The 22,884-nt window shown below is 55.9% G+C and overlaps 1 protein-coding gene and 1 long non-coding RNA gene across 18 annotated transcripts in view; one reads left to right on the plus strand and one right to left on the minus strand.

Annotated features, from left to right (window-relative positions):
• The window catches only part of NCOR2 (nuclear receptor corepressor 2), a 164,737-nt gene that overhangs the window by 104,428 nt on the left and 37,425 nt on the right, over window positions 1–22,884 (plus strand). For 15 of the 17 annotated variants that reach the window (XM_085238686.1, XM_085238685.1, XM_085238690.1 and 12 more), the window contains 7 exons: window positions 85–263; window positions 1,692–1,746; window positions 3,212–3,310; window positions 11,571–11,695; window positions 12,637–12,809; window positions 14,962–15,024; window positions 20,519–20,661. In XM_085238686.1, the coding sequence (XP_085094812.1) occupies window positions 85–263; window positions 1,692–1,746; window positions 3,212–3,310; window positions 11,571–11,695; window positions 12,637–12,809; window positions 14,962–15,024; window positions 20,519–20,661 (837 nt within the window). Of the gene's footprint in view, window positions 1–84; window positions 264–1,691; window positions 1,747–3,211; window positions 3,311–11,570; window positions 11,696–12,636; window positions 12,810–14,961; window positions 15,025–18,301; window positions 18,944–20,518; window positions 20,662–22,884 lie in introns of those variants that run through there. The other 2 variants (XM_085238691.1, XM_085238700.1) reach the window with 2 other exon arrangements.
• On the minus strand, window positions 13,552–18,323 carry LOC146543169 (uncharacterized). Its single transcript, XR_014887061.1, has 2 exons — window positions 17,748–18,323; window positions 13,552–17,202 (listed from the first exon to the last, which is right to left on the minus strand). It is a non-coding gene; the product is annotated as an uncharacterized LOC146543169 (long non-coding RNA).

Raw genomic sequence — 22,884 nt, forward strand, 5'->3', positions numbered from 1 at the left:
TGTCCTTTGCTCTCGAACATCTGTCCCCGTGGGTCCCCTCGGGCCCGTGCTGCTGACCAACTGTTCTCTCTGCTTTCCCTGCAGAACCTGGAGAAGCAGATGCGCCAGCTCGCCGTCATCCCACCCATGCTCTACGATGCTGACCAGCAGCGCATTAAATTCATCAACATGAACGGCCTCATGGACGACCCCATGAAGGTCTACAAGGACCGGCAGGTGATGAACATGTGGAGCGAGCAGGAGAAGGAGACCTTCCGGGAAAAGTGAGTGCCGCCCACATCTCTCAGTAGAGCCCCTGGGAGCTGTGAGATATGACCTGTGCGGTGCAGGCTGCTGAGCTGAGGTGCTGTGTGATGGTTGCAGAATCACAAGGTCTCGGTGATGGTGTGTAGTTCAGCTGCTCACCTGCTCGGCTCCCAGAGGAGCCCAGGGATCCCTCTGTGTGAACAAGGGCAGTGCTCACACTGTGTGCCAGGACCTCCCCTTCTCTCTCCTGCTCGCAGCAGCTCCTGCTTGCAGCTGAAGTAAAGAATTGCCGAGATGGACCGAAAAAGAGCAAATAAGCAAACCAATTCCAAGCCTATTGTAGAGGAGAGCCCTCACTGCTAATTAACCTTAAAGTGCACCACTCCAAACAGCCCAGGCTTGCACACAAATGACGCAAAGGCTAATTACTCGGTCTTTAATGGAGGGGCCATGCCTGGCTAATGGGGCTGGGAGAACCCACACCCAGCTCGTGCATCCTGCTGTGCACGGTGGTTTCTCTGTCATTACCGTGGGTGATGGGAGCTCAAGGCATAAATAGAGAAGAATTTCTCACAGAACTAATTGAAGGAGATGGGCACTCAGGAGCTATAAGCAGGGCCAAAGGATTGCAGCTCCCAGGTGGCTTAGAGCAATTGATAACATGGTCTTGAAAACCCCCCTACTTTCATCAGCCCCCTGGTTCTTGCCATGTACAGCACAGCACATAAGATCTCTGATGTGATTCCACAGCCCAGCTGCTTGTAAAAAAAAAAAAAATATATATATATATATATATATATTATTACAGTTTTTGTGCTTAGCATTACTGACATTACTCCTTTGTTATCCTCTTTATTCACTCATATGTCTTGGGAGATCTGTGGGTGTCTGTGTTATATTTGGATAAGTTTTGCCCTTCAGAACACTTGAAGGAAGAAAGGCTGCAGCCTTTCTTGGGGTAGAGACTGCACTCTGTTAAGTGCCCGAGCATCGTGCTCTCGTTGCTGTCCTCCACTTCCCCTCGTGCCCCCAACCTCACACCATCACCCACGACCCCTGTTCCATGCTGGAATCAGTCCAGCTTGGTGCCCCAGCAGTGACTTTGGTTGAGCTGCTCGCTGTGTCCCGCCCACATTCCATTCCTCTCCTCCCACTCAGGGCCCGTCCTGTCCTTGGGGCATGTTTTGGTGGCCGTGGGGTCGAGCACAGACAGTTGTTGGGCACTTTCAATCCCCCTCCTCTCTGCCATCCTGTGGTGAACATGAGCCCATCAGAGCCCCAGCTCCACTGTTAGGCTAAATATCAGTTTCCCATTTTCCTGGGATGCTGAGCAGCACCAAGTATGTTCCCAAATCAACAGGTCCTTCTGGGAGCTGGCCTCCCACCCAGCCAGCAGCTGAGTCAGAGTTGGTGCCTGCACTCACCCTGTCCTTCTGCTCCCACAGGTTCATGCAGCACCCTAAGAACTTTGGCCTGATTGCCTCCTTTCTGGACAGGAAGGTAAGCTTTCTGCATGGCCACAGCCTGCCTTGTGCGCTCTCTCCTTGATTTTAAATTCTGGTCCTGTTCTGAGCAAGGCCACGTGCCTTCTGTGGGACAGGCCATATGGGCAAGTCCTGGGTGGACCCAACCTGGAAGGGTGGAGGTGGATCAGGTGGTCTCCTGAGCAAGAAACAGCCGTAGCTTCTCTAGTCCTTATGGTCACCTCCTTTGCCCATCTCATGCCACATTTCATCCACACAGTGTCTGATCGGGCAGGGAAACCCTTTGCTTTCAGGGGATTGGGCTCAGAGGTCCCTTCCAGCTTAAATCACTCTGACCGTGCATGTCTCTGCCTGGGGAGATGGTTTGTAAGAGCTCAGCTTTCCTGTCCAAAGCAGCACTGAGGCAGCAGCCTCGTGGTTCTGGGCATGTTGTGAGGCACTAGGCTCGTTTCAGCCTTTCTCACTTGTTAACGCTGAAAGTGTTGGGACTTGGATGATGCTCACAATCCAGCCTGTGTTCCAAGCTGTAAAATGTCTTCTAATTTTATTTGTACTCGTTTGTAAATCAGGCTGTAATTATGATACAGAACACATCTATTATCCAGTTGGAGAGAGATGCAAAGTATGGCTCAATGTAATGAATTAATAGATTTTTAAATTGCATTAAAAAAAAAAAAGTGATCTTAGCCCTTGGAACAGATGACTGTAAGTTTTTGTGTTCGTGTGTGTGTGTATAATCAGGGCTAGATTAGAAAGGCATCCAATTAACACTTTAAAAGTTACAATCTGTTGCTGCAAATGGTTCTGCTCTGCGTAAGGGTGGGAAGAGTGCAGCCCTGTGCCCGGGCACCGAGGGATGCAGGGGTCCACAGGTTGGTCCTGTTCACACAGCCGCCGAGCCCCTCCGTGGGGATGTGGTTCAGGTCCCCACGCTGTGAGGGGAAGGACTCGTGGGCAGGGGCAGAGTTGCATCGCGGCCATAGCGGTTCCCCAGCGTGCCCAGCCCAGCACTGAGAGCCACGGGAGCTGCAGCCTGATGGGGCTCGGAGCGCACTCAGGCAGGGGCTCAGCTCAGCGGCTGGAAGTAACGGCTGCTGACAGCCGCGTGGCAGGTTGTGCGTGGCACCGCCGCAACAGAGGGTGACAGGCAGCTCTCCTTGTTCTGCTTTTAGTTGCCACAGTCATCTGGGGTCGGCCCTGCCCCCTGCCCCGGGCTGGCCCCGCGCTCTGTTCCAAGCACAGGGCGCTCGTTGTTCTGCATCCCGTCTCTGCCTCGGCACTCCTGTGGGAAAGGCCCCGTTTTGTCCCTTGGAAGCTCAGGCGATGTCCCTCGTCCCCCTCAGCCGGCGGGCAGAGCGCTGCTGTGACGCAGGGAAGCTGCTCTGGCTGCGGCTCTTCAGAAGCATTGGATCTGGCCATGGCAGGGGCTGAATGCTGCTGCTGAAAGCCTTCCGCTCCCTGACCTGCCCGTGTCGTTGCAGACGGTGGCAGACTGCGTGCTGTACTACTACCTGACCAAGAAGAATGAGAACTACAAGAATCTCGTGAGGAGGAATTACCGGCGGCGTGGGAAAAGCCAGGTAAGGGCAGAGGAGTGCATGGAAACCTTGTCCCTCAGGAGGTGTGGTGACACGTGTTCTTAGTGCCAGCCTGGGGCTGAGCATCCCCGGCGCTCCTTCCCCCCTGCAAATGGAGATTATGGTTGTGAGCTGCAGTGGGCTGTGATTGTTTGCTCTGTGTAGCCTTTCAGAACGTGCTGTTTTCTGGCAGTTGTTTGTGCTCTGGCAGTTGATGTTTGTCTGTCCTCGTGCCAAGGTCACAGTGGCTTGAAAAAGCAAACTCAAGATGCTGGAAAAAGGGGTTGGAGTTGCATGGGGCTGACTGGATGAACCTGTGCCATCCCACAGCCTAGGTGTGAAATTCAGCAAAGACATGCTACCCCAGCTGGGTGAAGTGAGCCACTGTCCACCTAATGAGGGGGTGGCACGGGGCATCTCTCTGCATAATGTGGGGATAGGAATGGAAAAACTGTCCTGTCCCATATCACCATGACATAAACAGCTCCTCGTGCTGCATGGCCATAAAAAGCAGCACTTGGGTCTAGATCCTGATTGGGAGACAGATAGGTAGCCGTGCTCCGGTTTGATTTCTGCAGCATTAAGACATCAGAATAGTTAGCACATGACGAATGTCATGGACGGGGCCCAATTTTCCCTTCTTTTTTTTCAGAGACATTAGTGATGGATAAAACCCTATTAGATTATCCAGTCCCTCTCCCAGCAAACCCAGGGTGGTTCCCTCCAGTACATTTTTATAGTGTTTACCAGGGTCTGTTTTGTTAGATCACAGCAACTAGAACATGAGGCCACATTTGTTTCTTGTTAGCCGTGGAGACGTTTAGCACAGCTCCTTCTGCTTTCAATGTTAAGCTGAGCAAGGAGCAAGTGTGAAGGGGGAGAGGCGATTTGCAGGGTCTGTGTCCCGTGGCCACTGACCTGCTGTGCTACACCAGCAGGTACTGTTCCTGCTTTGGTGTTTGAAACCATCCCAAGGTGTCCCTGGCTGCAGGGGTGATTGCCCTTTGTCACGAGTGTGATCCAGCACGGGGAATGAGAACGTTGGGCTGTTGGGGCCAGAGAGGTCAGGGTTGGGAGCATGAGCATGGTGGGACAGCAGGAAGGGCACTGGGGTTTCTGACCGTCCTCCTGTGCCTCCAGGAGACGTTGCGCCGTGTTCCCAGTGCCATGTGTGCTTCGTGGTCACTCCTGCTGCTGAGGATGTATGGAAAATTAGGGAAAATTTCTTCTCTGAAAGAGTGTGGAGAGGTATTGGTACGTTCTGCCGTGGGAGGCGGTGGGGTCACCATCCCTAAAGTTGTTCATGAACTGTAGGGATGTGGCACTGAGGGACGTGGTCATTGGGCACGGTGGGGGTGAGCTGACTTGGTGATCATAGAATCACAGAATGGCCTGGGTTGAAAAGGACCACAAAGACCATCTAGTTTCAACCCCCTGCTATGTGCAGAGTCGCCAACCACGAGACCAGGCTGCCCAGAGCCACATCCAGCCTGGTCATGAATGCCTCCAGGGATGGGGCATCCACAGCCTCCTTGGGCAACCTGTTCCAGTGTGTCGCCACCCACTGTGTGATCTTAGAGGTCTTTTGCAACCTTAGCGATTCTGTGGTTCTGTGAGGGCTGAAGTGGTTAAATGCCAGAGGTGAGATGTAATTGATTTATTGCTGGGGAGGGAAGATGGGCATTTCATCAGATGAGAGGAGCAGTGAGGTCAGATACAGCCGTGTTTCCAGTGGCCCTGCACTGTTGCTTTATGCCATTTCTCATGGAGAGGTCGGCGGTCTTATTCGCTTCTGGAGGCCGTGGGGGGCTTGTGAGAAAAGGAGAGATAATTACCAGTAGAAATAATGCTGCTCTAGTGTCAAGATAATCATTGTGGCCTACTTATTAAAAACATTAAAAAAAAAAACAAGAATCCCTTCGTTCCCTGGCTGCTGGTCCCTTGGCAAAGGCTATTCCTCATAAAGCTGCTCCTTGCTGCTAAAAACCTCCTGCCAAGAGTGGGGACTTCACACAGCTCTGCTTCCAGTTTGTCACCAAACACATGGGCTGCCGGTGCGAGGCGGCCCTGCAGGCACTGAATGGCAGGGGCACACATCCAAGGCATCATTGTGCTCAACGTTCGGCTTCCTGAGCTGCAGATGCTTCCAAAAATAATCCTCGTTTAACCCTGAAAGGAGGGAATCGGTGCTAAAAGGAATAAGTTCCAAGTGCGTAATTTCGCATTGGGGGGAAAAAAAAAGTTAGAATTGTGGTGTAATGCTCCGATCCAGTGCTCGGTGTATGGTAATAAGCATAAATTTTGGTGATGCTGTCACAAAAGCTCTGCTGTTGCTCTGCAGGGGGCTTCTGAGCACATCTCACTGCTGACAGCCCTGATTTTGTAGCAGCACACCGGGCCTAAAGCTGGCAATTGCTGCCATGAGCGGGGCTGTTGGGCAAGCTGTTCAGCCCGGCTGTAGCAGCATGAGTGCTGTGCAGAAACCGTGCTGGAGGAAAAGGGACTTTGTGTAATTATTCCTTGTGGAGAGCACCGTTCCCATCCCGGAATAAATCAGCAGCAGACATGGCCAAAACCAGCACTGGGCCATACTGAGCTCTCAAAACTCTTTGGGAATGACATCTGTCCTGAAACAACTCCCCAGATCTTCTCAATTTGGGGTTTTTGGAGGGGATGGGTCTGGCTCAGTTTTCCATGCAGATTTGCAGTCAGACAGCACCACTGGTGGCCAAGGCAGCTGGAGGAGTCCCCAGGGGCTGCTGAGGAAGGATCCATGAAACACTGAACCTGTTGTGGGACCACATTCTGGTCCTGGATGTGCAGGTTTGGAGGTGGCTGGAGCCCTGCTGTGTCTTCTTGGGGATGTTATAGAATCACTGAAGTTGCAAAAGACCTCTAAGATCACCAAGTAAAACTCCAGCCCACCCCCACTGTGCCCACCAACCACGTCCCTCAGTGCCACATCCCTATGGTTCCTGAATACCTCTGGGGACGGTGATCCCACACCTCCCTGTGCAGCCTATGCCAATGCATTAATGCTCTTTCTAAAAATTATTTTTTCTTAATATTCAACCTGACACCTCCCCCCCCAGCGCATGAACTGCAGTCAGTCTGCTGCTGGGCTGTCTCAGGAGTGGTAGGAAAGGCTCTTCCTGTCCGTGTTCCCTTTGCTCCCAAACCCCATCCCTGGTGATGCCCCATGAGGAGCGCTGTATGCCCGGCGCAGCCCCATCACAGCTTTCCCTTAGTCCTGCCACCCTCCAGACAGCTCAATGGGCGAACACAGTGGAAACTTACATTCCTGAAATCCCAGCTGCAGTTTTGGGGGTGATTACATGAGAACTCTGTTGGCCATATTTGGGAAAACCGAGGGATGCGTTGCTGTAGGAAGATTGCTGCTCAGGTCCCCACAGCTGCCACACAAGGACAGCAGTGAGAATTTGGGATTGGCATCGTCTGGTGGGATGTGGCCACTCTCCTTTGTGGTGGCACCAGCATGGAATGCCAGCTGCTGATCTTAATTACATCTTGGTGGTAATTTAAGTCATGTAACAGTGATGTGACCCCTGCGGCTCACCCCATGCTCAGACCAGTTCCTGCAGCAGCAGGTTGATGCGGCTGTGGGGCAAGTGTCCCATGCTCATGTGAGTAGTGATGGGGTCGGGGCCACTGCTCTGCGGGGGAATGGCATCCTCCTGGTGGGGCTTGGGTAGGAATGGATTTGGGATGAGCTGTTTTAATGACAATTTTTGATTGGGAACTGTGAGCCCCATCCCCTGTTTTAGGGAGCCAAGGGAAGGGGTCACTGCACAGCCATGAAACGGAGCCTGGCAGTGGGGCAGAGCATGGCATGCAGACCACAGAGAGGAGGAAACACGTGTTCCCCGCCTGGGAGCAAGCGGGGCTCCTCTCTGCCACTTCTAAATGCTGTGCATTCATCCCCTCGGGTCATTTTCCCTTTGCAAGCAGTCAAATCACTTCTCAAAAAACTCAGCAGTGACCCAGAGAAGAAACATTTCCACTTATGGAAAAGCCCTCAGTGATGTTAAGGAGGAATTGCGTGAGCAGGCTCCTGTACAATTGCTTCCGTGCTTGGGTGAGATCACTGTGCCATAAGAAGGCGTCCACCAGACCCCACGGATCAGTGCCTGCTGGGCTTGGCTGTGCCAAGAGGCTCCCAGCCATAGAACCATGGAATCCTTATGGTTGGAAAAGACCCCTAAGGTCATCGTGTCCAGCCATCAGTCCATCACCGTGGTGCCAGGGGCCTGCCAGCTGCACTCCTCCAATGTCACTGTGCCCCAGTGCTGTCCTGTGGTTACCCAGTGGAGAAGCAGCGCGGCCCTGGGGCGGCCCTGTGCTCCCTGCTGAGCTCCCTACCATTTCCCTTATCAGACATGAGCCTGTCCTCCCATTTCTTATTCACTTCCCCAGCCAACAACATCCAACCCAAGCAGGGCCGTGAGCGATCAAAGTGGTGTAGCCAGCAGACATTCCTCTTCCCCTCCTTGTTTTGGCAGTGGCTTGTTTGGATTTGTGGTTTCTCCCAGGAGCAGAGGGTGCTATGTGTGGCCATGAGAAGCCTGGCTCTGTGGCAGTGGGTGGCAGCAGGGGCTGAGGCGTTCCAGACCGGCGCATCAGAGGCTTCGGGCTCTGGGAGCCACTTACGTGATACATATATACGTATTTGTGATATACATATATGTATTCATAACCCCTCCTGCCTATGCTCTGCATCCAGCGTGAAAGCGGGTGGAAGGATGCACGTGGTAAGCCAGCCCCAGGCATTCCAGGGCCTTCTGCCTTCGCCTTATCTTGAGCTGCTTTTAATTTGCAGCTCTCTGATTGCGTGCAGTGACCTCGGCCCCGGCTCCCCTGGAGAACGTTGTAAATGCCACAAATCTGAAATCACCCATGGGAGAAGAGAGTCAGCGCTGCCCCAAGCATGGGAGAGACACAGCCGGGGGTCTGCAGCAGAGGGGAGGGGGCTGGGGGCAGCTCTGCCCAAAGCGTCTGAAGTGAGATGGTTGGGGAGAGCCCGTGGTCACGGCTGGGAACGTTGAGTAAACAGTGCAGAGCTCGTGGCTGTGATGCCTGGGGAATATATGGGCGAGGGACTGGTGTGTCCAGCTCTCAGTGTGCCGGGCAGTGCAGGGTGGGGGCTCGCTCCTTTCAGCTGGAGGAGCAGATGGTGGGTTTTCATAGAATCATTGAGGTTGGAGAAGATCCCCAAGTCCATCCCCAGCCCACCCCCACCGTGCCCGCTGAGCACATTCCCCAGTGCCACATCTACATGGTTCTGGAACACTGTGAGGGATGGTGAACACCCCAGCCTTCCTTGGCAGCCTGTGCCAGTTGTTGTCCTTCGGTAGGACCCAGGGCGTGGTGATGGTGGTGATGGAGGGGATGTGATCCAGCTGCCAAGTGGCATCCCATGAGCAGGAAATCCAGTGCTGGGGCAAGAAAACTCTCCCATCCCTGTCCCCATCCCAGCAGGATGGGGCTGGGGTCTGGCTCAGGGTGGATGTCCCCAAGGGACCCCCATGGCATCAGAGGAGAGCGATGCCCTGGGCTGGGCCCATCGGAGAGTTCTGGGCTGTGCTGTGGGCAGTGAGGTGTCCGCATGGCTCCGCTCGCCTGCTGCAGCCCAGTGTGCGTGTGTCACCATGGAGGGGACGGGGAAGGCAGGAGCGGTGGTTCTCTGGAGGTTTGGGAGTCTGGAAAATAAATAGCCCCGCGCTGTAGGTTAAAGCTTGGCATCCTCGCGGATTAATCACGCCGGCTGCAGCCAGCGCTGAGAGCCCTGGTGACGAGAGCTGTGGTTTATAGATGATGATTCATCGACTCGACTTAGAGCGACCACGTTATTCCAGCAGATTGCAAAATCATAAGAGGAATGTTGTGGTTAGTTTACGGCTTAACTATGCAAATCGTCAGGAAGCCTTCGGAGCTGGAGAACGTAAGGCACAGCCAGCCCGGATGGCTGGGCACTGAGCAGGGGCCCGCGGCCGGCGGTGGGGCTGGCGGGGAGCGGCCGTGAGCGTGAGCCGGGTGCTGGGGAGGTGAGTGCTGGGGGCCGGGGTGCGACGGGGCTGACGGCAGCACGGCGTTCTTGGCTGGATCCGTATGGCTCCGTCACAGTGCTGTGGGGCTAGGGAGGGTGAAGGTGCGGAGCGGCGTCCCACATCCTCCCACCGAGGGAGGAAGCAGAATGGGAGGAGCCGCACCTCTTCCTTGCTGCTGCTTGTTCCCAGCCAGACCCAGGGCGCTGCAGCCCGGGGGGCGGTGAGCAGTGCTGCGAGTTGGTCCATTCTCAGCTTCAGTGTCTGGGACCTACCTGGAAGCAGGTGTCCCCTGGATGCGATGTGCCGGGCAGGGCGAGACGGTGTGGGCAGCCATCCTTGTGTCGCTGCCTGGGGTGGATCGGTGGGCTGTGTGGGGGCTCCCAGCGGGGCTGGCACCGCTCTGCTCCTCCCACTGCTGTGGTGTCGGAGGTGAGCAGATGTTTGGCATTATGGAACAGCAGAGAAGGAGACCGCGTGGCTCTGCGGGTTCGGAGTGGGAGATTGGGCTCTCGCTTGCACGTACAGCATGCGATTTGTCCCAGGGCCTTTTTAAATAAACAGGATGTGTTGGCAGCAAAACCAAACAGCGCGATGCTGGGGAGGAAGGGCGGGCGGCAGCAAGAACGCTTGGCCTGGGAGGGAGGGATGGAAGGGATGGCCCTACTCACTGCCACCGGCTCCTTCCTTGGCCTTGAGCGTGTCCCTTTACCCCCTGGGTGCCTCTGCCTGGGCCCATGGAGCTGTGCTTGAGGGGGAGGCTCCATCGAGCAGTTCTGTTGCTGGCCCACAGCTCATCCCATGGCCAACCCACCTGCTGGCCCGCCTCAAAGTGGGGCAGCGTGAATCAGAAGGCAGCATGGGGTGGTAATTGGGGAAGCATTTCCTGGCCCGTCACGCTTTGGGATGGCGTCCCATCCCTTGAATCATCCCGAGCTGGGCCACAGCCAGGGCTAAGAATAGGCGCTGTGCACCATGGGCAGCCTGAGGACAGCCGCCTTGGGGCAAGGGGCTGGCTCCCAGCTGTCACCTCCCTGTGCCCAGTGTCGGTTCCAGTGGCTTTGGGGCTGAGCTTTGGGCATGCAGCAGTGGAGCTGGGTGGCCCCTGGTGTTTCTGTCCCCACGCAGTCCTGACATCGGGCACCATGCCCCAGCTGGAACAGGGCAAGCACTAGAGGGCATCCTTGGATTAAGATGCTCTCTGCAGTGGGAGAAGCGCTGGTTGGTGTCCCACCACCTTGGCTTAAGACCTCCACAGAACAAGCCTGGAGTCTGCTGGACTTCCTCTCCAAGACAAAACACTCTTGAAGAAAGGGTGGAAGCACTACAGAACTAACCTGGACACCCCTCCCCTGCTGCAGCACATGGGGAAGGGCAGAAGCATGGAAGGCGATGGCTGGGACACAGCCTCCTCCTCACGCTCCCACACAGCCCGGCTTTGGGCAGGTCCCTGCCGTCACCTGCAGCTCCTCTTGGGGCTAAACCTATGTGGGGTTCACTGCTGCCTGCAGTGTGACTCAGGGGGTCAGGGAGTTCAGGGCAGTGCGTGCTGGCCATGCCCCTTGCTCCTCTGCAGCCAGACTCCAACTCACAGCGCCTACTGCTTCTCTGTGGAGTTTGGGACTGGCATACCGGGTCTGACACCGGTGCTGGGCCGCCTACTGGGTTCGATCTTTTAAGACCTCAATCCCAACCCAATCCTGGTGTTGCTGGCTGCATTAGCTGGGAGCAGGATGGCTGAATAAATCATTTCCGCCTCTAATTTTCCTTTTCTCTGAAATTCCTCTCATTTGCTGGTGAGCAGGGGGAAGGGAGGTCGGGGAACCAAGCCTCCCCAGCATCCTCCTTCCTGCAGCTGTAGAAACAAAATCTGGGAACACCACAACCACTGTGTCCCTCCCTGGTGTCACCATATGCTCAGCCCCTGGGCTTTGCTCTGCCCCCCCAGAGGGCACAGAAGGGCTGCTGCACTGTCTTCTGTGGGAGCCAGAGCACGGCATGGCCACGGCTGATCCCACAGCCCCTTAATGCCCCCGTAATGCTTTCAGCCCCGCTGCGGATGGGCACCCCACAGCACGTTTTCCTCCTGGCCACTGCCCCCTGGTGTAGTTTGGCCACAGTTGTTTGGGTTGGCCCAGGTGCTGCCGTGTGTCTGGCCCTGCACTGAGAGTTTGTTTTGTTTTATGTGCCTTGTTTTGCAGCAGCAGCAGCAAATGCCCCGGAGCAGCCAAGAAGAGAAAGATGAAAAAGAGAAAGAAAAGGAGAAGGAGGGAGACAAGGAGGAAGACAAGCAGGAAACAGAAAATGACAAAGAAGAACTGACAAAGTAAGCGAAGCCTTCCCAAGGTCCCCGCTGCCTGCAGACCCCAGGGTGTGGGAGCTCCCGGCTCCTTCCCAGCAGTGCTGGGATGTGGGATGGAGTGTAGGATGGGATGCAGCGGTGGGACGTGAGGTGGGACACAGGGTGGGATGCAGCAGTAGGATGCAGGACGGGATGCGGTCCAGGGCTGCCTGACGCCATATGGGACTGCGTGTGCTCACCTCCTCCTCTGCAGGGAGGGAAGGAAGGGGAGCGCCTGCCCTCCTGTTCGTTCTCATCCCTGCTGCTCCCAAACGTCTCTCTGATGTACTTTTATTTTTAAACCTGCTCAACCCGCAAAGCCGCCCTGTTCCTCGGGCTTGTTTTGCTGTTATGAGAGCCTCCCTGCGCTGCTGGAGCTGGATGAGCGCAGCCGAGCGCAGCGCTTCACCTTTAGTGTTATTGATGTCAACGTGAGAGCTTCCAGAGTGAGGGATGGGAGCGGTTTTATGGCTGCACCCGCCCCGCTGTCTGACACAGTCATAACTAACAGGGAGCGCCGGAGCTGCGGCGGGGAGAGGCTGGCACGCGGGCTGCTAGCGCTCTGTAATGGGCTTAATGCTTGCTTTAAAGGAACATCTGGCTTCATTATATCCAGGCTGCTGAGACATTTACCAGCAGGTCCTTTTCAGGAAGATAAATGAGGAGGAGGCAGTGATGAATTTGAATGGCCTGGTATTAAACCTGTCTCTGTCAGGTCCCTGCGTGCACGCAGTGGTGGAGCTGCAGCCAGCTGCAGAACGACCCCCCCCACCAACAACCCCAAATTAGGCAGGAAGAGGGTCTGCGTGTGCAAAAAATGCTGACCCGCCCCTCCAGAAGCACCCCAAGCACATGCAGGGAGACAGTTGTTTGACCTAAAACTGATGCCAGCCCAACGGTAATTTCTTCTCTCCCTGGTTTTGCAGGGACAAGAACGACGACACGTCCGGGGAAGACAACGATGAGAAGGAAACCGTCACCTCCAAAGGCCGCAAAACCGCCAACAGCCAGGGCCGGCGCAAGGGCCGCATCACCCGCTCCATGGCCAACGAAGCCAACAGCGAGGAGGCGGCCACGCCGCAGCAGAGCGCTGAGCTGGGTGCGTAGCTGTGGGCATGGGGAGTGGGGAGCACGTGGTGTGCTGTGCTGAGCAGCGCTGGTGTGTGTTAGGAGCCAGCACCCTGGCTGCAGCCGTGCCGTGCAGCCCGGCTTTGCGCTCAGAGCAGCATTTCCCTGCTCGTTTCCCTGGTCTCCCCGTGTTTGTCCCCAGTGCTCTTCTGCCCCATCCGAGAGCCGCTCGGGGTGGGCAGGAATTGTAGCATCCGTAGCCCTGTTCGTGTGCATCTGCCTCTGGAATTTGCAGCCCTGATAGTGGTTACCCGTGGAAACTGACTTAGAGCAGCAAATAAATGAAGGAATTTGGCTGATTTTCCAGTGTTTTGTACTCCGTCAAGTACAAAATTATGACCGCACCACCTAAGGCAAGTGAAAATAAAGCAGGGTGACTCCTCTCGGTTTCCTTTCCCCGCGGTTCCTTGCTCGCTCTGTTCCATGTGCTGTAAATCACCCGGAGGTGTTTCGCTCCCTGTTCTCAGCTGACTACTGGCTGAAGCCCGATGGCGGGCGCTGCTCTCGTACCGCCGATATAAATAGTTCCGTGCACAGTAGAGCCCTGTGCTCCGTCTCAAACTTGTTCAGCAGTGCCGCAGAGAAGCAGCAGATAACGCCAGTAACTCAGATGGGATTTTTCATCCTGGTATCCCAGAGCTGTGTGAGCGGGGAGGAAAGGCTTCAGACCATGTTAGATTGGGAAAAGGAAATGGACTGATTTCAGCGGCAGATCTGAGCATTGGTTACTCTTTTTGTCTCCAATTGTGCTTTAATTTAGGTTGGCGAAGGAAGTTATTGCGTTTTAAATACTGATTGAACATTAAAAAACAACACAAAACCATACTGTGGTTTAACTGCAGTGTGCCGGAGCTCCCAGTAGGCATCTGTTACATAACTGCACAACCTCAGTAAATATTGTTAATCAAAGCAAACGGGCCATTGCTCTGACGGTTTCTTGCCATGCAGTCACAGTCATCTCAGACCTGAGCCTTGTGACACACGGCTTCAGGTAAATGAGAGAGCACTGGGGACACTCAGCTCCAAGGAAGTGAGAGATGCAGCCCTGCTGTGCCCCGGGAGGGCATAGCTGGGAGGTCTCCATTTCCCTGTGCTATGGAGCTGGAGGAAGTGCGCTGCTAGGGTGGCACCTGCAGCTGTGCCCCATAGCCTGGGGAGGGAATCCTTCCATCTCAGGCAGCGATGCATCCTCCTGCCGGGCTCAGGCCCTGGAAGGTGCTCCCTTCCTTGTCCGTATCCTCCAGCCTAACCTATCGGCCTGTTTTCCATTCTAAAAGGACACTGTCAAAACATCTCTCATCACTGTTGAAATAATGCTTCGCCTGTTGTTTAGAGTAATAACCCATTGGCAGCCTGAACCGGAAATCTGTTTCCTTACCGCGTTGTTTTTTTGCCTCTGACTCACAGCCTGGCTTGTTATTGTAGGGTTTGCTCTCGTGCCAGGCTGCCAGTAGGACGGGTGTGCAGTGCTGCACACAGGACCCCGCACCGGGCATGGGGTGGTGACAGCCATCCCCTGTTCTCCCTGTTGCCCGCTGCTGCTGCACATCCCTGGGTTGGTCCCCCAGACTTGGCTCTGGGATGTCCCAAAGCGCAGTGACAGAGTTGCTGTCGCCAGCAGCCACTGTCAGCAGGGCTGGCTCCCTTGGCAGATGCGGTTGGTGTGCCCAAGTCACCAAGGTGACGCTGTTTCTCCGTCTCTGCTGAGGGTGATGGTCCCACCCCACGTCTGCCACCTCCAAAGCACGCAGCCGGTTTCGGCTCCAGCTTAGGTACCTGTTGTTGGCGGGCCAGAGAGCGTGGCACCCGTTCAGCAGGAAATATGGTGCCTCCCTCGAGCCATCTGGCTGTGCTTCCAGCCCCAAAGAAACCAAAGCGGAGCTGTGCGTCACTGCGATGCATCCCGGGAGGGTGCTGCACATGGGCTGCGGTGCACCTCCTGCGAGAGGGCTGGGGGCACGGCGGCTGCGGGTGGGTTGGGGATGCGGTGCCCACCGCATCAGTTTGAGATGTCTGTGTGGTTTGGTTTGGAACGGGGTGTCCATGGGGTGGATTTGGGATGTGGTGCTCGTGGGCTCGCTCAGCCCATCCCGCTGACTGCTCTCTTCTCCTTCCTCTCCCAGCCTCTCTGGAGATGAATGAAAGCTCTCGCTGGACTGAAGAGGAGATGGAAACGGCAAAGAAGGGTAAGAAGCCACTTTCTTTCTTCCTTGCGTGGTTCTGAGGGGCTGGGGGAAGCGAGAGGGGTGTCAGGTGATGCCTTGTGGGCCCCGGCAGCTGTTTGGATCCCTGGGATGGCAGCATGGGAGCAAGCAGGACGCTCCATTGGATGTTCCAGGTGTGCATGGCGCCAAGCACAGTTCCACACCACTCTCCAAAGCTCCGTCCTTGTGGTGCTGAGCCCTGGCGCAGGCACTCGGCAATCCTGAGCAGATTCAGAGCCTTTGCTGAGGCCATCTCTAGAAGTGCTGAGCTTGGCACCGCCCTGCCTTCTCGCACTTCTCGCAGTACCGGTGCTCGCCGTTCTCTGCTTGCCCAAAATCCCGTCCCATTGCTCTGCTGCCGAGTTGCTGGCTGTGCGTCCTGCCTGCCTCACTGCTGCTCCTCCTGGTCCAGGAGGGCTGTAAGTGCAAAATTGAAATGGAAATGAGTGCTGTGTGGGAATGGCCCTGTTTGGGAAGTGCACCTGCTGCAGGGATGCTGGTGGCACGTTCCAGATCTCCCAGGTGCTGCTGGAGCCGCGCAGTTGGATTCCTTTGCCTCTGAATGTCCCAAAGCGCTTGGCTCACTTGCCTTAAACCATTCCAGCCCTCTTTGCAGCCCAGTGCCAATCCTGTGTGTCGCTGCACGCTGCTCTCCATAGATGCAGACTTAATGGATAGACGTTAATCAGGCAGCGTGGCCCGGTGCCAGGCGTGGGGTGAGCAGGTGCCGGGAGGGGAGCGCTGCCGCGGGGACCTTTGTTTTGGAGATTGCATCTGGTTGCAAGAAAAGTGCCTCTCGCTGCTTGATGCTGGATGTGCACTGAAGGAGTCCTAAAAGCAGTGAAAGATGAAGTGTGTGAGCACGTTTCTGCTCCTGTAAGCTGGGCCTGGGGACCTGCATAGGGTAGGAGTTTGCTGCATGCCTATGGCTGGTGGTGTTCCGGGCCCACCCCGTGCTAGGGAGCTGGCAGCAGGGCCAGCAGCCTCATGGGGAGAGAGCAGAGCTGCACAAAGCGCTTCCAAGTAGGAGAGGGCAGGAGTGTGTCTGTAGGGAGAGACAATAAAGGGGAGTACCGTGTTATTAAAGTTAACTGGGGGAACGAAAACCCAGCGAGAGGAAAGTTCTTGCTTAATGACACTTTTATTATGCAATAAACTTTGATTCACTCGTCTGTCAAAATGTGCTGAGATGGGTATAATTACGGGGTAGCGTGTTTTTCTGGTGCTGTCTTGCTGAACAGGGGCTGTGATTACAGGTAAAAGCGGGAGGTTTTGGCTAATCAGGATGCTCAGCGCTGATCCCTGTTGCATTTTGGGCCTGGCCGAGCTGGGTACTGCTCTGTACAAGGCAACGTCTGGGCATTTGGAGGATCCCAAGCACGCAGGAGTTGGAGGCAGGCAGAGGAGGATTGCCCCATGCCCCACCAAGGCTGTTCCACACAGCAACAGTGGAGTTGAACTCGATGAACCGGGAGGTTTCCGTGTGACCTTCGTTACTCTTTAAGCCTGCTATCTGTTCTTGCCCCAGCTCTGGGTTTTCCCCCACTGCCAGCCTCTAACAAGTGGTTTTGCACTCCCAAAAGCGGTCACGTGCCAATGGCAGCTTCTTGCTCATCTGAGTTCCTCCCAGGCTGTGCCAAGGCTGGGTGCTCCTGGCACGAAGGACAGAGTCAATACGGTGCTCCCTGTGCTGTTCTTTCTCTGCTGGGATGGAAGGGCAGGACTGGGCAGCCTGGTGCTGCCTGCAGTATCGTGTGGGCACATCCGTGCAGGCAGGGCAGTGTGGGAGGTGCTTTGAGTTTGCTTTCCATCACTGTGAACGTGGAATAGCAGAGGAAAGGGCTTTTGGAAGAGCTGAGGCTCATGGTGACGTGGGGCCCGGTGTGCTGGCTGTGTGAGTGCTCTCATGTGAGCCTTTCGGCGTTTAATTCAGAACGTGAGAAGCCAATGTCAGAGAGTTAAATAACCCATGAAAACTCCTCAATAGTTCAGTTTGGGCAGATGCACAATATTTCCTTGGATACAGGAGGTGGGGTTTTTTTTGGTTTTTGTTTTTTTGTTTTTTTGAGGACTGATTTCCAAAGCAGCACAGAATGTAAGATGAATTTTGGACCAGCCTGAACCTTTTTTTTTTTTCCCAGTCCCATTCTGCCCATGAAACTAAAAAAAAAAAAAATTAAAAAAAATTAAAAAGTGGGATTTTCTTTAGAAAACGTTCATCTCTTCCCATTGTGGCATTGCCAAACCACATCAAGCATGGCCCCGCACAGCGCTGCCGCTGTGCCCCCCCGGTGCATCTGGGGAAAATGCTTCTGCCTCGTGTAGGAGAGAGCTGCGAGGATTTGTTCAGTGAGTGTCAGCGAATGGCACACAAAAGGCCTGTCAGGGGGAAACGCTGGGTAATTACTATAATTTACAGCCCACATTTTAATTTTGAGCATTATTTTTTCAACAATGAGGGAGCGGGAGTAATATCCGAACGAGGTGAAGAGAGAGCGCGAGGACGGCGCCGGGCTGCGGGACGGGGCTGGAAAAGGGGAGGTAGGAGAGGGGCTGGGAGGCCGCGGCGCTCCGGCGCGGGGATGGATGCAGCACGGCCAGGTGTGCGCGCCGGGATGATGGCTTCCCAAGGGCGGGCTGTGCGCCCTACCCGCCCCGTGGGGCCGTGTGCGCGCTGCTGGGTGCTGGCTGTGCGCATCACTCACCTTGTGCCGCGGTCTCCCACGCGTGGCAGCAGGGGAGAGCAACGCGCGGAGCTGCTGTCAGCGCTGCCGACCACGCGTTCGCAGCACCGCGGGCTGCGCGGTGCCAGCGGTTCTGCAGGGCCGGGTTATGGCGCATCCCTGTACTCCGGGTGCAGGAGAGGCCGGGCGCTGCTCTGGATTCCGAAGCATCGCACCCAAACCCACCGCCGCGGCTCCCAGCCTCCCGCTGCGCCGTGCTCCTCCGTCCCTCCATCGGGGCAGGGCTTTGCCCGCCCTGCTCGGTGCCGTCGACTCTCCGCGCTCCCTGCGCTCGTCCCCAACCTCTCCACGGGTAGCGGGGCACCGCGCCGGGCTCGCGCCTCCCCAAAGAAACGCGCCTTTGATTCACTTCGGAGCGGAGGAAACTATGAGCCCAGCTTTGTTTCCCTGGATCCCTCCCCCTGCGCCGACATTCAGATGAGAGCGAGGGAGACAGAAAGTGAGAGAGGGAGGGAGGGAGCCGGTGCCAAGCGGCCGCACCCCTTGTCAGCTTGGGTCAGCGCCACGTTCGTTATTAATGCTCTGTCTAGAGGTCACATTCAGATGCAATGAGCCCTGGGTCAGCCAGAGGAACAGATTAGAGCTCGCTGCTCCGCACACGGCGCGGCACCGGCTCCGTCCACGGGCTGCCAGGAGCGGGGCTGCGGCTGCTCCCTCCCCTTCGCCTTTCTGCTGCTTTTTCTTTCTTTTTTTATTTATTATTTCTTGGCAACGTCGGGCATCTCCTGAAAACTGCACAGCCCCCTCCCGGAGCTCGGGGCTGCGGAGCGGGGAGCCGGAGAGCTCGCACCGCTCGTGCTTCCGACGCCCGCGGAGCGTTGCGTGGCCGGGCCATGCGTCCCCCCCGGCTCCGGACGGCGGGGTCAGCAGCCCCCTCCCGCCCCTGACCCGCTTCCCAGCCCCAGCAGCCGCTCCAGCCGCCCATGGCTCTGCGATCCTCTCGCCCCCGGGATTTAAGGAACCGGCTTTGCTTTCTTCTCTTTCTCCGCCCGCTGCGAGGGAACGAAAGCAAAATGAGCGGGGAGGGCGCGAGCGCAGCGCTCGCAGCGCTTGGCAGCGGGCAGCCGTGCCCGGGGGGGCTTTGAGGAGCGCCCACCGCCCGGCCCGCTGCATGCTGCGGCTGTGCTCCCTGCCCGGCGCAGCGCGACCTGCGGCACGTAAGTACGGCAATGGGATCAGCGCGGGGGGAGGATTGGGGCAGCGCCGTGCCGAGCCTCCGCCGCACCCGTAACTCCGTTGGTTGGAGCTTTGGTGAGGCTGCCGAGCCGGGGTGTGCGGCGCGCCTGTGTGCGTGGCGTGTCCCGGGGCACGTGTCCCCTATCCTTCCCCGTGCAGAGGCAGCAGGTGTCGGGGTTTTGTGTCGGGGTTTTGTGTCGGGGTTTTGTGCGTGGCACCACGCGTCAGCGAAGATTCCTCTACCGCGGGCTCCATCTGCCCCCGTTTGCCAGGCTGGGTCCCGCTGCTGATCCTGGCAGAGCCCGGCTGCTGGTAAACCTTTGCCCTGAGCGCAGCAAAGCACCCCGGCCCCCAGCATTGCGCTTGGTGCTGTGCTGAGCCCAGGGGCACTGAGCCAAGGGGACGGTGAGCCAAGGGGCCGGCGGCTTGTTTGCTTTGGGGCAGCAGCCTGGCTTGTGGCACGGGGGGAGGGCTGCCCTGAGCAGTTGGTTACCGGACATCCCCTTTTTTTTTTTTTTTTCCTTTTCCCTTTTTAAGCAGCATGGTGACGGAGGTTGCAAGTTTTGCAGGCTGGGAACTGCAGAGTTAAAGCTCCAACTTGCTTCTTGGCTTGCCCTGGCCTTTTGTGGTGCTCAGCGCTGTGTGATGCCTGCGTGCTGCGTGCAATTCGATAAGCCCCGGTGCTGGGACAGGGCAGGATACAGCACAGCTGCGGCTTAACCCTTGCTGTGCCGGGTCGTAGGAGTGGCTGTTGGGCTGTCAGTGGGGCACAGCTCCCAGGTGCACGCATGGCCACCACGGGAGCCTTAACTTGGGACATGCTGAGCTCTGCAGCACCAGAGCTGGTAGAAGCCTGGAGACAGAGTGCAGAGGCACGCGGGCAGTCCCTGCTCCCATGCTGTGTGCATTGTGGCCTCTGTGCTGGAAAACCCCTTATAAAAGAGGAAAGTGCTTTTTGCAGGTTCATTCCCTGCAGGTTTTCAGCTCTTGAAGTCACCATTTGTGGCAGCACTGTGCTCAGGCTGCCTGTCCCATACGCGTGGTGCTGGGCAGGAACTGAGGAGCTGTGCCTGCAGCACCACACCGAGCGGACCCGGGGCATCCATCCTTGTGCCCATGCGCCACGTTGCTCACTGCTCCAACACACCATATCTGCATGACCCTGCACAGTCCCAGGGTTGCAGGAAGGGGGTGGCACCTGCGAATGCTCACACAGAGATGCTTCCTCATCCACCCTGCCCTGTCCCATCCCATGCTGGCAGGGTTCTGGGCATGGCAATGCTGTCCCAAGGGGAGGGGAACACCTCCTGCCTCCATGCTGTGGCTGTGGGATGTTCTGTTCCCGAGGCACTCAGCTCAGGGCCTTTTTTCCCCATGGAAAGATAAACAGACCACCCCAAGTCATCCTGGGAAGCCCTGCAGACGGGTGCTGTGACCATATTGTTCCTGCAGAGCTTGGCGTGCGCTGTGGGTGTTTCCCATCCTGTGCGGATAATGCTGTCCTTGTGCTAGTCCATCTGGCCCTAAACCCTTCTCCTTCCCTCCTGCTACCACAGGTCTCCTTGAGCATGGGCGGAACTGGTCGGCCATTGCCAGGATGGTGGGCTCCAAGACCGTGTCACAGTGCAAGAACTTCTACTTCAACTACAAGAAGAGGCAGAACCTGGATGAGATCCTACAGCAGCACAAACTGAAAATGGTGAGCACCTCGTCCCAGGAGCCTGCCCAGTCCCGCAGCTACCGGGGCACCAGGGTGTTGGAGAACATTTTGGGGTGGAGACCTGGGAGCGCGAATGGTGCAGATGGGGCTGCCCAGCAGATCCTAGGAGCTCTGTGGGACGGCAGCTGCAAAAGGGATTCTTGAGTTCGGGACAATGCATGGAAAAGAGATGCTGAGCCCAAAGCTGTGGCGGTAGGACAGGTGTTGTGCAGGGAGGGCTGATCTTGGTGGTTATCTTTGTGGCATGTGTGCATCTCTCTGTGCCTTGGTTTCCCAGTGAGAATGGGCTGACGCTGCTTTTCTGCCATACGGTCCAGAGTATGAATGAAGTGGGGCTCATTGAGTGTTCTGGAGATAGCACAGACCACTAAGAGCAGCCGAGGATTATAATTATTTCATCTGTAGAGTATCCTGGGGTTCCCGGTTTCTGGCTAATAGAATTCACATGGCTAAACCCCCAAGGGGTGCTTTGAAAATGCAAAGGACAATGTTCAATGCAGGAATCTCTCCAAGCAAGCTATTACAGCAAGAGTAAAAAGAAAGACAGGAAAACATTCAATGACTCACCCAGGAATTTAATATCCTAGTCAGTCTATAGGAATGAGAGAGAGAGAAGACATTGGCGATTCTTTTCTTATTAATTCTCTATGCACAGAGACACTCCTGTGTTCCTGTATTTCACTAAATTGTCTTTGGAAACAGAGCAAACGATACAAAAGGCAAAAGATATAAAGACTGCAATGAAATGTGCATAAAGCCCTCTGAATGTAAAATGTTATAAAGATATCTTTGTTCATTACGGGGGAGCATCTGAAATAAGATCATGCTGCTTAGCTGGCAGTGGACTCAGTGTTTATTAATTTACTCCGCTTCCTAATGTCTCAGAAATTATATCACAGAAGGGTTTTTCTGCAGAGCCACATTTCTCCCTGCCTCCGTCCCTCCAAGGCAGCGCTGAGCTGCTCCCATCTAATTGCTCACTCTCACTTGCAGTTGATATCAGCATCATCATTTTATTCTCTGAGCATTTGAGGCAATGGGATTCGGTTTTGTCAAAGAACAATGAGCGTTCAGCTGTTATTTATTGTTCTCTATTGTTTTGTGGCAACAGCAGATGCCAGAAAGCTGAGTAAAATGAAAGAACAACCGAGATTAAATTGCCATAGACCTTCCTTCCTGACTCCTAAATATATTCAGGAGAAAACCGAGCCTCCTAATCCCCTCCTGTAGCCAGCACTCGGCCTTGGCCTGCACACAGCAGGCATGTGGCCGTGGTGTCGTTGTGTGGGTTTGCGTGGAATGCCCAGATTGCCCCCTGCCCTCACAACAGCTATCGCTGATCGTGTGCGAGGAAATCACTTGGCACTGCCTTTCTTCCTTTTGCTTAATGAGAGTAAACTCAATTAGCAGCTCTCATTAGTTTCCCAAATGGGGCTCGCAATAGTGTAGCTCCCTCGTCTTGTAGGTGTGAGGTGGGGCTGGAGGGCTCGCTGGGGCTGGGGAGCTGTGGGGATGAGCAGTGGCCGTCACCAGCCAAGGATGGGCACGTGGAGCCTGGAGGTGTCCCCATGCCCCAGAACACATCACAGGGTCCTGCAGAGCCTCGAGGCCTCGCTTTGTCTGCACAGCATGTTTTGGCTCAGGCTTGCTGTCGGGTAGCTCAGATGTGTCCCGGCATCGCCGTCTCGTCGCCTTGACCTTCTGCGTGCCATGCTAATCTCAGGGGAACGCGGGGCACATGCATACATGGTGTCCTCCAACCCTTCTCATCAGCAATTGGAGATAAGGTGCTGTCTTCACCACCACCTCCTTGCTGAGTGCTTGCTTTGATCCAGGACTTGATGATCCTTGTGGGTCCCTTCCAACTCTGGATGCTCTGTGATTCTAGGCACTGCCTGGGCTTGTTGTGGTGTGTACAGCTGCGATGGGTGAGGGATCCCCAGGCTGCTGCCAGTGCTGCTTGGTTGCTACCAGCAGTGTTTCTGTGATTCCTTGGTCTTCACGGGGTGCAGGACAGCCTGGTGGCCTCTTGGGCAGATCCAGCATGGTTTGTGCAGCATGCCAGGGTTTGGGGTGGGAGGCTGAGGCTGTCCTCACCGTGGTGGGCAGAGAGGTGCTGGGATCACTGCTCAGTCCTGTCACCCCAGACTGCCTCTCAGCCATCTGTGCTGCCTCTAATTGTGGCATTTTTGAAGCTGCAGT

Source organism: Meleagris gallopavo, chromosome 17 (genome assembly GCF_905368555.1).
Source record: "Meleagris gallopavo chromosome 17, MGAL_WU_HG_1.1, whole genome shotgun sequence".
Lineage (NCBI taxonomy): Eukaryota > Metazoa > Chordata > Aves > Galliformes > Phasianidae > Meleagris > Meleagris gallopavo.